Genomic DNA, 14629 nt, shown 5'->3' with positions numbered 1-14629 from the left:
TTTAAATCAGTTCTGGTGGACTCATGTAAAGTTGTGAAATCTCTCTTTTTTTTATGTTTTCCTAAGAAATTGGAGAGAACTTTGTTTGGAAATGTGGGTCACAGGGAATCTTGGTTCTGAATTATTTCCATATGCTCAGTCTGTCTAGTCTTTTGAAAATTGCTCTTAAACTTGGTAAGGTTATGGACTCTTTCAGTTGGAGAAAAGTCTCCATAGACAGATGGTTCTTCTAAACTGACAGTGCCAAATAATTCTGGAATGAAAGGGAAGAAGAGTGTTGCTTCTTTTAAAGGAGGTGATCAAGTGCTATATGCACATTATTAATTGTTCACTGATGTGGCCATATTATACACACCACTACAAGAGCCTTCATATTTATTGTGGATCTATAGAGGGTACTAGAGATGTGCAGATCACACTTTGAGTTTTAATCAACTTTGTAAAATAACTTTATCTTTCCTTGTAGATTTTGCCTCTATGATATCTAAACTTGCCAATCCATTGCTGGGTTTCTCGTGCTCATATCTAGTTTTTTGGTTTAACCACAGAATGTGTACGTGCATTAAACAGACAATTTTTTGGTAATACTCTATTTTTATGTTGCAAATTTGAGGTTTACTTCAATGTGTAATGTAATGTAATGTGTAAATTTGATATCCTACAGGTCTACTGGAAGAGGTGCACAGAAGGGGAGAGTCAAATATGTTTATGAATCCAAGAATGGTAAAGTAAACTTTGGCTAAGTAGATTCTTCCACAAAAGTTTTCTTTTCCACCTAACCCCTCCAATCCTTAATATGAAGGTTTATAAAACAGCTGTTCAGAGGAGTAGAGCATAAAGTGATAACATAAGTAAAAATATTACTATTTAATTAATTTACCTAATGATGATACCTATATCACATGGGAAATTATTAGAGTATTCACCTTTACCCCAACAAACATAGTGATGCATCACTACCTAATTTTCTTCCTAAATTCAATAGTGAGTTGCTATGTTTATTTGGATGTGTGAAAACTGTCATTTTAAGACGAAATGATTCACATGAAGGCACAAACATTGATTAACATAATGTCCTGGCTTAAGGTGAACTGCAAAGAAGGCAAACTTCACATTAAGTAATGTTCTGTCTATTCAGGTTGCTTGCTTTCATGTTGGATGCTTTGTCTCAGCATCTATTAGTCTCCTTTTCTACTTACCAATTTCAACTTACTTGCTTTATTTCCTATCCCCTAACTTCCTGCTAGCAGATCTGAGAAAGCAGCTTGTTTGAGAAACTAATTTGTTTTCACATATCAAGTATGTAACCTTTCCCAGGTGATTTGTCATTTAAATGGGATATTCTAGAACCAGAGGTTAAACAAAGAGTGATTCTTATGATGGGAATTTCAAATTATCAGTGGGGGTAAGTATTTTTAGGTATAAAAGAATCTATGTGAAATCATATCACATATAGGTGGTCCCTTACCTGGAAAAGCCCTTTTGGAGTTCCTACTCTCTCTGTCTGTCCCATTATGGAGCTAGGAAAGACCCCTGGATGGGCAGTCAGGAGATCTTAGCTCAGAATCATAGACTCCAGGGATGAAACACCATCTCATGTCCAACTACTCACTTCATTAATGAGCCCTCTTTTACAACATCTCTACCAAAAGATCATCCAGTCTCTCTCTGAACACCTCTAATAGCAGGGAACTCACTCCCATCGAAAGGTAGTCTAACCATCTGAGTGCTAACTTACTTTTTTTCTCTCTTAGTGAGTTGAAAAAATCATTCTATAGCTTCCAACCATTGGTCCAGTTCTACTTTTCAGAGCCAAACAGAACAAGCCTAATGTCTCTTTCTCCCTCCCATCCTAATCCTAATCCTAATCCTAATAATAATATAATAATAGCTGCAATTTATAGAGTGCTTATTATGTGCCAGGAACTATTCTATGAATGTCTCATATATTAATTCATTTAATCCTTAAATCAGCACTATAAGGAAAGTGTACCAAAATTATTCCCAATTTATTGACAAAGAAACTGAAATAGAGAAAGGTCAAGTAAGTTTCTCAAGGTGACAAAGTTTGGTAGTAGCTAAGCCCAAATCAAATCCAAGCAGTTGAATCCATGTCCAACTCTGAACCACTGTAGCTCTTAACCACTACATTGTTTTGCCTCTCAAACTCAAATAACTAGACTATGGCTTTTATAAGGCCCTGAATCAGTCTTTTCTGCAGGTAGAACAACCCTATCACATTCAACCATGCCTCAAATATCCTGGCTTCATGTCTCTTCACTATCCTAATTATGCTCCTCTGAATGTGTCCCAGTTAGTCTATACTCCCTCTAAAATACAATGCCAGAACAGAGTGTGGTCTACAGATGTGGAAAATAGAGATTAATTAACAGAGAATAGAGAGAGGCTGTGAATCCATCACTCCTCCTCATTTCAGGGACTATGAATGCAGCCTAAGCGTACATCAGCCTTTTTGTGGCCTCTCCGTAATGATGGTTCATATAGAACTTGGTCTAGACTAAAACCCTCATCCCTGTATGACTCTGACCTATAAAATGAAGTGATTGGAATATATGACCTCCAAGGACTTTTCCAGTTCTAAACACCTAGTATCAAAGAGTGTTTTATAAAACTCAATGTATTTAAGGTATACTGTACCTGCAAATTCTTTATCAGGCTTTCCTGTTTGGCCCTTGTCAGGGACTGAATCATGTCCCCCATAAAGACATGTTCAAGTCCTAACCCCCAGACCTATGGAGGTGAACCCATTTGTAAACAGGAACTTTGAAGATACTATTAATGAAGGTGTGGCCAAACTTAACGAGGGTGGGCCTTGATCCAATAGGGCAAATGTTCTCATAAGTAAAGGATATTAGACACAGAAGTAGAAGCCAGAGAAGGAGAAAGAAATTGCCATGCAATGGAGGCAGAGATGTCTCCACAAGCCAAGCTAGCACCAGAATTCTATGGATTCTGGGAGAAAGCATGGCCTGGCAATACCTCGATGTTGGACTTCTGGTCTCCAGAACTGCGAGACAATTAATTCCTGTTGTTTAAGTGAACCCATTGTGTCATATTTGTCACAGCAGCCCTGCCCTGGCAAACTCTGACAGCCCTTCTCTATAAAGGCTTTCTGTGATTTTATTTTTCGGCGGCAGAGTACTTCGTTCCTATGATGGGGGCATAGATGGGACTTTAGAAGATGGCTTATGATGGGGTCTCCTTAGAAGTCTGAAAGATGACCTCAAATCTCCCTGCCTCTCCTTTCCCACATCCCCCTCATGGTCCCTGCTGCCAGGTCTCCAGAAGGGGTGCACTCACCTGTGTGTACAAACATGTGCTTGACGTAATTCTGTTTGGCGGTGAAAGTCTTGTTGCAGAGAGTGCACTCATAAGGCTTTTTTTCGCCTTGCCCACTGGCTGTGCTGTGGCCTGCGGATGGGGCCAGGGGCTGTGGCGCTGGCAGCTGTGCGGTAAAGGTGGACAGTCCTGGCTGAGACACTGTCACAAACTGGGTCTGCTGGCCCGCCAGGGGCTGCGGCAAGCTGAAGAGGAAAGGCTTGGGACCGCTGCCTGCAGGCTGGGTAGTGAAGAGGGCTGGCAAGTAGGTGTTGCCCGCTGTGCCAATGACCTGTGTGTTGCTGGTCAAGGTCAGAGGCATCCTCAGGTTGCTGGTGAGGGTTTCCGTCTGGCGTAAGTAGAGCTGGGTACTTGGCAATGGCTGCCCAATGGACGTGTTGACCGAAGGCTGCTGCAGGACGCTCTTGTCTGAGCTGTTGCTGACGGTGATGACCGTGTTGTCCATCTCCACCTCGTTGCTTCTCTCAGGGGAGGAGGCGCCTGTCTCTAGCTGGTGTGACGGGGGCCCACCCTCGGCAGGGGCTTCCGTGGCTTGTTCAGGCTGGGCGGGCTCAGCCTGGCCGTCCCTCGCCACTGCGGGCCCGAACTGCTGCTCCACCGAGTCCGGCTCAGTGCCTATGGAGGAGCTAACGCCCGAGTCAAAGCTCTCTCCCTTGGGCTCACTCTCAGTGCCTTCGGCCTGGTCGGTGTCTTCCGTGCACTCCTCGGATTCGTTGCGCTCCAGGATCTGCACCCTTTGCTGCCCATAGTAGTCGTAATCGTCCTCCATCTCCTGCTTGATGTGAATGTTGCCCACCAGGGTCTGGATGCGCACAGGTCGGGGTTGCTTGCGGCAGTGCGTGGTCTCGGGGGTGGTGGACAGATAGCGCTCCATCTGCTGCGAACGCTCGTGGATGCGTGTGATCCAGCTGGGGTCTTCCATGTGGTGGTCACGGGGCAGGCCGAGCGCCGTCTCGTGGTGGCTGACCACCGCGCCGCTGTAGAAGGAGCGCTCGCCGCTGCCGTTCTGCATGGAGCACGCATAGAGCGCCGAATAGATCCTGTCCACGCTGTGCTGCGGGTGGCTCTGCAGGTAGCCTGATTCGGTGTCGCTGCTCTGTCCTGATGTGCCTGACTCTGGAGTGCCCCGCGGCGTGTCCTGGCCTGAATCCTGGATCCCCGGGAACACATCGCCCACGTTCTGCGACACGATGCGCGTGCACTCGTCAATGACTGTTTTGATCTGCAGGATGCTGGCGGCCGTGAGGATCTGCAGGGCTTCCGACTGCGAGACGCGCAGCACGCCGCTGTACATGAAGTCAATGAGCTTTTGCACCGACTGCACGGACACCACCGACGGGATCTCGATGTCGCTGTAGCCCAGCAGCAGCTTGTCTTGGAAGAAGGGGCTGCCGGCGGCTAGCACGCAGCGGTGCGCGCGCAGCATGCTCCCGTGGATGCGCACCGTCACGTCACAGAAGTGGCCACGGTTGCGCTGCTCGTTGAGGGTCTCGAGCACGGAATTGCTGAAATTGTGAAGGTTGATGCTGTGAATGCGCTCGGTCATCCCCTTGCAACTGATGTCACCTGCAACACAGCAAGACAGACGGACAAAACAGGGCATGGGTCAGAGCTGGCTGGCTCAGTCTCAGCTGGGTAATGCTCATCCCTCCCAGAAGCACCCTCTGTGCAGACATAAGCAAGACTCCTTGGAGAGGCGGACAGGTGTTGCATAGGGGTTAAAGCTGAAGAGACCATGTCTTGGTGAAACTAGACCTCCTTCCGGACTTGGCACCCCAGCTCTTTTGGGTATTGAATCCGTATGGAGTCTACCCCAGGGCTTCAGCCAGGGGTATTGGTTGAAGTACAGGGGCTTAATAACCAGATGAGTCAATTGTCTGCAGCTCCTACAACTTCAGCAAAGAAGAACTCAAAGTCATATGTAAGACTTGTTCTCATGGAACTCTCTGCCTCCACTAAAGCTCCTTTGGGAAAGCTTACGTTTCCCCCCAACATATTGAAGTTCCCTATTTTATTCACAATACTCAAAAAGAAAATTAATTCCTTTCTTATTATTTCATATAGCACATTACCAAAACCCACACAATGTGTGCAGAAAACTGGAGGATTCATTCCAAATTAAGATGTCCACCAAACAGCTGCCACAATGTTTTTCAGCTTGAGGGATGGGCCACAGAATGCAATTTGCCAGTTAAAGGGTACTTGTCCTCTGCTTCCTCTATGCATTCTTGCCACTCTGAAAACCTGTTTGTGCACTTTCTAAAAGGGTGGCTCTGTGTGAAATGGGTCATTTGCTGATAGGGTTTAAACAAAGAAGGAATGCTAAAAAAGTCAGAGATGGAAGCATTTACCCTGGAGACTGGGGTAGGCTAGGGATCAGATTTATGATTCAAACCCAGCACTTTTGAGAGTGAAAGAGGGCACTGTTCTCAATTAGGCCAGGATAACAGGTTAAACAAGGACTGGGATATATGAGCACCCTAGGTAATAGCTGCCCTCTATTCACTTGCTAGAGGGGATGTATCAAGCAGCTCCTAGTAGGAGCTCCCTGGTGTTTGGAGAAGGTGAGTCCACCGTCCTGGTGTTCTGAGAGGGTGGGGCTGCTGCTCCAGCAGGCTCTGAGAAAATATCCAGCCACAGTCTTCATTCAAGTCTTGACTCTTAATAGAATTTACCCTGTTGAGTTTTGCTTCAGACTCATGACTCCTTTTTGCCTTCCAATTTCTCCCTTGTAGGATGGGAATGTCTATCCTATGTTTGTCCCACGATTATATTTTGGAAGCAGGTAACTTGTTTACTAGCTTTCACAGGTTCACAAGGGAGAGAAATTTTGCCCTAGGATGAACCATACCCATAACTGACTTAAGTGAGATTTTGGACTTAGAGTTGTGGCTGAAATAGCTTAAGGCTTTTGGGATGTAGGGATGGGGTGGATGGATTTTGGGTATGGGAAGGACATGTCTTTTTGGGAGCTTGAGGGTGAACTGTTATGTATTGAACTGTGTCACCCAAAAAGACATGTTTAGGTCCTAACTTCCATTCCCATGAATGCGAATTTATTAGTAAATAGGATTTCTGAAGCTGTAATTAGTTAAGAAGAGGCCAAAGTGGTTTAGGATGGCCTCTATTCCAATATGACTTGGCATCCTTAAGGAGAGAAAATTTGGACACAGAAAGAGAGACAGAGAGAGAGATGGCCGTGTGCTCGAGGCAGAGCCTAATTTATGCCACCATAAGCCAAGGAATGCCATGAATTGCTGACCACCCACCAGAAGCCAGGGGAGAGATATTGAATGGATTCTCCCCCATAGGAGCAAGGATGGCCCTACTAACACCTTAGTTTTGGACTTCTAACCTCCAGAACCATGAGATAATACATTTCTGTTGTTTATGCCAACCGGTCCATGGCACTGTGTTACAAGCAGCCCTGGAAAACTAAGGCAGTTGGTAACATAGGGACTGAGAAGGAAAATAGGTGGTTTTAGCCCTAGGTCTTAGTTCTTTCCTATTTTCCTATCTTGCCTCTCAGCTCTAAGGAATCTCTCTCTCCACACCTTTCTTCTATGGGATTCCCCATTTCTCACCTTCACAACTCCCAAGTGATCAACTAGGGAGAGGCCAAGTTAGTGAGCCTCCAAACCCAGGTGGCCTAAATACTGATTGTTGCTATGAGTAGCAAACCCAGAGGTACTAACCTGCAGACAGGAGGAATGCCTACAGGTTCTTACTCTCCTGCCTTAAGATAGAGGAACTGCTAAGGGAAGTTTGAGCTCAAATAGCTTTCTAGCTTGTCTCCCTCAGTCTCCTCAGATGAGCTCAGTTATTGGGACCACAGCCTTTTCTATATCATTCATTTCCTTCATTCCCATTCTTACACATAGTCAGTCTTCCATATTTCCACTTAACTTCATAGATGCCTGTAGGCTCTATGTTCACACTCAGTGATAAGGGACAACTTGCACTAATTCATGTAAGAGAATTCCTTCTTGTTCCAACCTCTATCAAAGTTTGTTATATGCTTAAAATATTGCATTAGGTCATGGCTTATGCAAAACAAATTCTCTTTGCCAGCCTGAAGAATCATGGTGGGTCCCTATAAAGTGCTAATATAAAATATGGTCCTGAAGGGAGGCACCAACAACCCAGGAAGGATGTTCAGGAAATCAGTCAGTAGATGAAATTCCAAGTTCTCACTGCGTTACCCATGCATGTATACCACGACAATAATAACATGCTCTATTTTTTGTATATTACTTCATTTAATTCTCACAATGACCCTTTGGAGTAGTTTGTATTATTGTCTTCAGTTAACATATGAGGAAACTGAGACCAGAGAAATTCAGAAACTTCTCCAAGGCCACACAGGCAATAGGAGGTAGAGCTGGCATTCACACTCCTCACTGCTTCACTGTATCACATGCTTTGCACCTAGAGGAGGTCTGGGTCTTGGTTATTCATGGGTTTTCTGTAAAGCTGTGTGAAAAGGTTTGTCCAGTAGGTTTGTAAATATACCCAGAAGTTAGCATGGCTTTCCTGTTTCCAGGCCTTGAGACTTCAGCAACATAGTCCCAATCATCTAATTTAAAAGAACTTTTTAAAAAAGTTTACAGATGGAACGATGCAAGAGATAAAACGACATTTCCTGGCACTAAAGAATGGAGTTTTCTACATACAATGCACTATTACCATGGTCTCTTTCATTTAAGTAAAACAGTAAGCAGTAAAACGGGTGGCATCTGTGATAAAATCATCATCTTTGAGCAGAAAGTATCACTTTCTTTTTGATAGATTAATTAAAATTATTTTTCCACATGGGTGAAAAGTCTTTAAGCACACCTTTGCTCACAGCACCAATCACAATGCTACCACTAGAAATGCCATAAATGACAGAGTTGTTTTCTTGCAGAAAATTCTGAGAAGCTGTATCTTAATTATCACAATTAAAATCTGCGTGGTGTTTTACAATATATAAAACTCTTGCACATGAAACATCTCATTCATTCCTTGCAACAATCCTATAGGCTCTCAGGACAGGTCTTATTATTTCTATTTGAAATAAGAGGAAATTGAGGCTCAAAATGTCTAAATGACTAGCCCAAAGTTATACAGATAGGTATTAAGTTGTAGGGTCAAGGAGTAGAATCCATATCTCTTGATGGTCTTTGCACTTCATAATGCTGGATCTCTGAGGAATTTAAATATCTATTGCCTGGAGTTCTAGAACCATCCTGATTCTCAAGACATAGAAGAGAAAATAAAGACACTGAAAGTAATGATGAACACTGCTTTAAAGATGGGAAATGGTCAATAGCAAAAAAATGTGATTATATCCCAGATGTTCACATATACACACCGCAATCTCATGAAAAAGTTCAAACTGCTTGTTCAACTGAAATGGATTATACATTTAGTCTATCTAAACAATCAGGTAGCCCTATAGAGACGACCACAGCCCAAAATTATCTGTTAAATATTCTAAGTTCTGAATAGTTCAGTAATGTTGTCCCTAAAATCATTAAAAGCCACAGAGACAAACTCAAACCTGCACACATACACAACCTGACAAGCCTACACAAACTTGAAACACTCCCTGAGTACTCTGGCCCTGCACAGAAGAGAGCAGCCATGAAAGGCTGACTCATTTTTGCTGATATGGGTACAGACGCGATGGTAGAACTGACGCTCCATTGAGGCGCGCCTCGTGCCTCTAGCACACAATGCTGAAGCAATTCCTTTCCCAGGCTTTCTTTTCTTTTGAACACTAATACAGTGGGAAAAAGTTTCTGCCACAGCAAGGCGAAGTTCGGGCTTTTGTGAAACATGTCCTTTTCATCCAATGGGCATTAATGTATAGGAATAAATCTGAAATACTCTACTGTAGAAGATTTTCCCCCCCATTGAAATCAAATCTTGATTAGAAGGTTATTCAAGGACTGTATAGGAAGGAATGGTGTGAAAATGCTAACTCCATTCTTTCCTAGATTGGCACTGAATAGGCAATTGGCCTATTCAAAAAAAAAACCAAAAAAACAAAAAAACAAACCTCTTAATTCTTCAAAACCATACAATTTTACACAGATTATGATGTGTATTTGGGGCTTCTCCACTCCCAACCTTCCAAAAAGACCCACAGTGCTATGAACAGAGAACTGATGGCAAAATGAAAAAGTGATAAAAATAGTTGCGTGTGTTTTAAAATTATTGTCTAACTCCTTTTCTCCCGAGTGAAAACAGAAAGTCAGCCTGTGACGGCATTCATTAGAACATGGAAGGGATGTTACCATTGAAAATGGTGCTGCAGGGTAAGTGATCGTGTTCTCTGAGAGGCTACAATATGGATGGGGCTGAAGCAGGGTGAGTACGGAAGGGTTTGTTGTGAAATAGGTGATAGAGGGCCTGCCTGACTCTTTGTTTTATAGGAACTCTGCTCCTGCCAGTCCCTTAAACTGTGGGGGTCCGGGGATAGGATTTAGCATGAGAATAAAATGCTGCCATGCACAAGGGAAAAGAATCAAGAAAGGAAACAGCAGGCAATACAATCTCTTTTAATTAGGTGTGAAATCCAGTCCTTTCTCAGTGAGGAGAGCAAAAGTATATATAAAATGAGACTAGTTCAAGGTGAGATGCTGTAGAGAGGGATAGGAATTTGAAGTCTCTGTGACTTGGGAAGAAACATCAGCCCTCAAATTGAAACCAAATCAACTGGCCTAAGTCAAATGGCCAGGCTGAAAAACCCTCAAGCCCCAGACTCAGATGAGGGAAATCAGCCCATGAAACAGGGTTAGGGTGGCCAGACCTCCACAAGCCAACCACATAGTAATACACCACAGTCTTTCCCACATCATACCCTGATGCATTTATTATGCTGGGGTTGACGTTTCATATATTAGGTGATTAATGATGATCCTAAGCTATCACATGCAAGTCCTTCTTACCAAGGTGGTCATACTAGGAAAAGGCCTGTCTACTTTGGAGAAAGCAGGAATGCTTGTGGTAACTCAGTCCTCTTATTTCCTAAATTCACATCCATTGCCATGCCAGGGGCGGGACCTCAGTCTTATCTACTCCACCTATACACTAAGAGGGACTTGCTTAGTCCCTGAGCTGTAGGAGGCATCAGGATGACTTGTTCACAGGGCCCACCATCCAGAGCAGAAGGCTCATCAGGTACCTAATTCTCTTTCTATCTCATTGGCACCTCCACAATCTTTAAGGGCACTAGGGGTACTGGGGAAGTCACCTATTCAAGTGGGAGGTGACTGGTAGAATAAGACCTCTCTCTCCTATCCTGGTTCCATTACCTGGCACATCCCAGCTGTCACTGCCCCCATAGGAGGACCATGGGAGGGTCATCAGCCTAGGAGAAGGAGAATTACACTCCTTCATTTCCCCACTCCTGGAAGAAAAGGGGGATGGCTTGAGCCATCTCCTAGTGAGGGTTCTCCTCTAACTTCCAGATTGTCTAAGCTCAGCAAGCAGGAACCTTCAGGAATTTCATCACATTTTTAAGCTGCTGATAACAGACCCTTCTCATAGAACTTAAATCAGTTGCTCAGCTTTCAGAAATCTGATTTTCAAACACATTTTTTTGAAACATATTACCTATGAGAGTTGGGGACTGCCTTATGTACTTTCATAGCTACTACTTATTAATTTAGCTGGGCAAAGATAACGAAATTACTAGTTTGCTTAAAGTGTTTAAAACACTGTTATATTAATGATCTCAATATTGTGGTTGGATACGTCTTTACTATTTCTTGATTTTCATTCATCCATGAAACATCCTAGAGCACACTTTAAATAAGTTTATGCATGGGTTTTAGGGGTATATTACTCAGAGTTCTCCAGAGAAATGGAATGTGTATACATACCATTATTTACCAAATTTTGGTAACCATTATTTAACAAAATTTGGTTTGAATCAGGTTTTTATCCAAGTGGATGGCTTCTCTTTGACAACAAAAATCTAGAGAAGAGCTAGGAAATACCCTTTAAGATTGAGAAATAATTAGATAATGTGCTATAAACTGAATAAAAATTAAAAACAAACTTAATGGGCCCTTCTAATCCAGCCAACATAACTGAGTTCACTTTAGCTAAAGGTGGACTTGAAAGCTCTGAGTTCTATTAACAGGTAGCCTGCCTGCTTCCCTCTCTACTTGCCTCCTTTTCTCCCTCTTTCCTTGCTTTCATCTGCTGTCACACTATTAAGTTTTCTGAAGCTTCAGGTTTGAGGAATAAGGGGGAGAAATTGTGAACTAAGAACACATTTGCCCGATAATCCTTGGGCCCATCCCCAAATACGGACTTTTACTCTAGTCCTGACCACCTTTTTCCTCTCTTCACTTTATCCAAAAATAGGAATTTTAAACTTCGTCTGAAGGCTGGGCACTCATGGACCTTACAAGTAGGATTATCAGCCCAAAGGGAGAACTAATTCCAGGGAAGCATTTCCTCTTGGCCCTAGAGACTCTCCATTTCTGTGACTTTCCTCAGGACCCTGGTTTGTCTGGTTCCTAGATGAGTCTGCTGTTATTCCTAAGAAGGGACGAAGAAATGTATTAGGTCCAAAGTTGCAAAAATGACTGATTTATGGATGAAAGTAATTCTTGGGACACTTGAATTTTCACCAAATTCATTTAGTGAAACATTTGCTGAGAATACCTCTCTGTAAAAGAACCCATATGGACATAGATGATTTAAAACCTGAAACAATGGAAGAAATCATCCATAAGAACTTTGGATACTTGATATGTACATTAATCAGTCAACTTCTCCCAGACTTCAGAGCTCAGGAAAAGCTGTGTTCTGCTTTTATCTTTTTAGACTATGTGAATCTCATAACTAATCATGTTTCCCTCTTGACTCTGTTTACTAGGGGTCTCAGAATCTTTAGGCCAAATGCTGGCATTTATGAAGGACCCTATGGTATGTTTTCTAGATAAAATTTATCCCAGCCTCATCATATTGTCAATTCCTTATTTTATCTCTACTCTGATTTATTATAATTGTATATATATATTTATTAATACAATGAATATTCTTTTAAGTCAACTTAAATGTCTTTAGTTATGAGGTAAGGGTATACTCAAACAATTAATCAAGGAGTAATTGAACATTAACTTATAGAACCAATTCTAAATAAGCTATGTACTTCAGTTTGGGGTATTATCAAGCTACATGCTTTATGAATTTCTATTTTAGAATACCTGATTACAGTGAAATAAAACATGGAATGTTCAGACACCTCCTTTACTCCTTCTAGCAATGCTTGTGAAAGCAGAGTTTTAACTCTGAGAACAAAGGCATTGGATAGCTATAATTCCAGACAACATTCTGAAAGATACCTATGCCTTCACTCCAAAGTTTAAGTGAAATGGCTTTTTTTCTTGAGAAGGTAGGACCTGCTGTGACTAAGGAAAAAAGTCAATGAAATCTGAGGTTGATGCCTTTAAAATCCTCTTATATTGTAAACCTTTTGAGACACCTTTTTAGTAGTTTGATTTTTTTTCTCTAAAGCTCTTTCCTTACAAATTTAGCTGCTGCCCTATTGTAACCTTTTCCTTTGTTCACTAAATCTGGGGAACAAAAAAACAGAGATGCTGCATCCATGGGTGGGGAACAAAAATGAACAAAAGGATCTAGTTAAACTCACAAAGTTATGCAGTTTGAACTTGGCCTTGGATGAGGCCTTAAAAAGGGATCTACAGTGTATCTCCAAAAAAATACAATTAAAAAAATTGATGGGGGTGGGGAGTAGGGTATATGGGAACCTCATGTTTTTTAATGTAACGTTTTATGTGATCTATTAACTTAAAAAAAAAGATAATTAAAAAATTTTAAAAAAGGGTTGTAGTTAGTAAGAGTCCCTTATTTTGCTTGAGAAGGAACTATAAATTTAAAAGGTGATTATACAAAAATTAGCATCTTTTACTTAGTAATCTGTTCCTTTGATCTCAACATCATCCTATACTTATTTTAAAGGAAAAAAATTTTTAGTGAGTTCAAAGATCCAGTATAACTCCCAGGAATGGCATTCCTTTGGAAAGTATCATCAACTGGTAATAAAGTATAGTTAGGTAAGAAACTAATTTATTTGACTTTGGAAAAACTTTTATCTGGACATCAATGAGTGAGAAAACAGAATCCCACAGTGTCATTTTAAAAAAGCTTTCTCACTGAAATAATCACAGAGCTTCCCAATTCACAGAACTTCCTTTAGTGTTCTAAAACTGCTTTTGAAGCAGGTCTTCAAATTTATGCTCAAATGTTGTCTTTGCTTGGGTCTTCCTGAAAAAATTAAGTTGCCTCCAATGTGACAACTGGTTTTCAAGTATATCTCTCTGTTGGCAGGACAGGGCTGCAATATTTATCTATGGAAGATGTGGCCTGAAGTTGTGAGAGATTGTTTTACTCAGGAGTAAAGACGTTCTATCCCAAAAGAGAGGGAAAATGTAAACCTGTTTTTCTGGATGACTGGTTAAGATGGAAACACAGAGGTGATTTGATGTGGACCAGATTAAGAGAGTAGCTGAAACTACATCTCACTTGCCCATCAGGGTGATCCATTATAGATCAGGTACAAGATTTCTTTAAGAAAGAATGAGATGTAAGTTCTTTTATTTTGTTTGTTTTGGCTCATGCTGAGATGTGAAAGATTCTAAATAAGTGTTGTCAGATAGAACTCAAAACCCTGGGAGTCACTGGTAAATATGTGAAGTAGAAATCAAACTTCATCCTTATTCTACTGAGGAATAAGGCATTTTATTTTAATTATTTTATTATTTTTTATATATTATAGGAAAAAAGACTTAAAGGTCAGAGAGTATACTGTAAGAGTATTCTATAGCTATAGCTAACATTCTCACTTTCTTACTTCACTGATTTGAACTGATCTGATTTTCTCTTTTTTCCTCCAAATAAACTCTCTGTGCTAATTGAAGAATTTGGTAATTTTGCCATCCTGTGCAAGTTGCAGTCATTCTTAATTCTCTTTTTTTTTATCCTTTCTGATTTTGTCCTGAATTCTGAAATTATTGTGCATTCTCTACTCATCAAATCGTATATGCACTTCAAGAACCCTAATCAAAGTTATTCCTTCTCTGTGAAGTTTCCTTCGGTGATTGGAGTCCATTTTGAGTTCTTCCTTTTCTTAATTCCCACTGGTGAAGACCAGCAGTGCTGGCAGGCAGAAGGATCAGGCTCACTCGCCTCTGAGGGGTAGACAAGCGACAGCAATGGTGGAGCCCATCACAGACTGAGAAACCAC

General features: G+C 41.7%; 1 protein-coding gene across 50 annotated transcripts in view; it reads right to left on the bottom strand.

Moving 5' to 3' along the window:
• Window positions 1-14629, bottom strand: part of ZBTB20 (zinc finger and BTB domain containing 20) — a 900898-nt gene that overhangs the window by 33216 nt on the left and 853053 nt on the right. For all 50 annotated transcript variants that reach the window (XM_071214788.1, XM_071214799.1, XM_071214789.1 and 47 more), the window contains one exon: window positions 3322-4926. In XM_071214788.1, the coding sequence (XP_071070889.1) occupies window positions 3322-4906 (1585 nt within the window). In that variant the 5' untranslated portion in view covers window positions 4907-4926. The remainder of the gene's footprint in view (window positions 1-3321; window positions 4927-14629) is intronic.

The sequence above is a fragment of the Dasypus novemcinctus genome, chromosome 4 (assembly GCF_030445035.2).
Source record: "Dasypus novemcinctus isolate mDasNov1 chromosome 4, mDasNov1.1.hap2, whole genome shotgun sequence".
Taxonomy (NCBI): domain Eukaryota; kingdom Metazoa; phylum Chordata; class Mammalia; order Cingulata; family Dasypodidae; genus Dasypus; species Dasypus novemcinctus.
The sequence above is the reverse complement of the archived record's forward strand: the minus strand, read 5'-3'. Positions and strand labels throughout refer to the sequence as shown.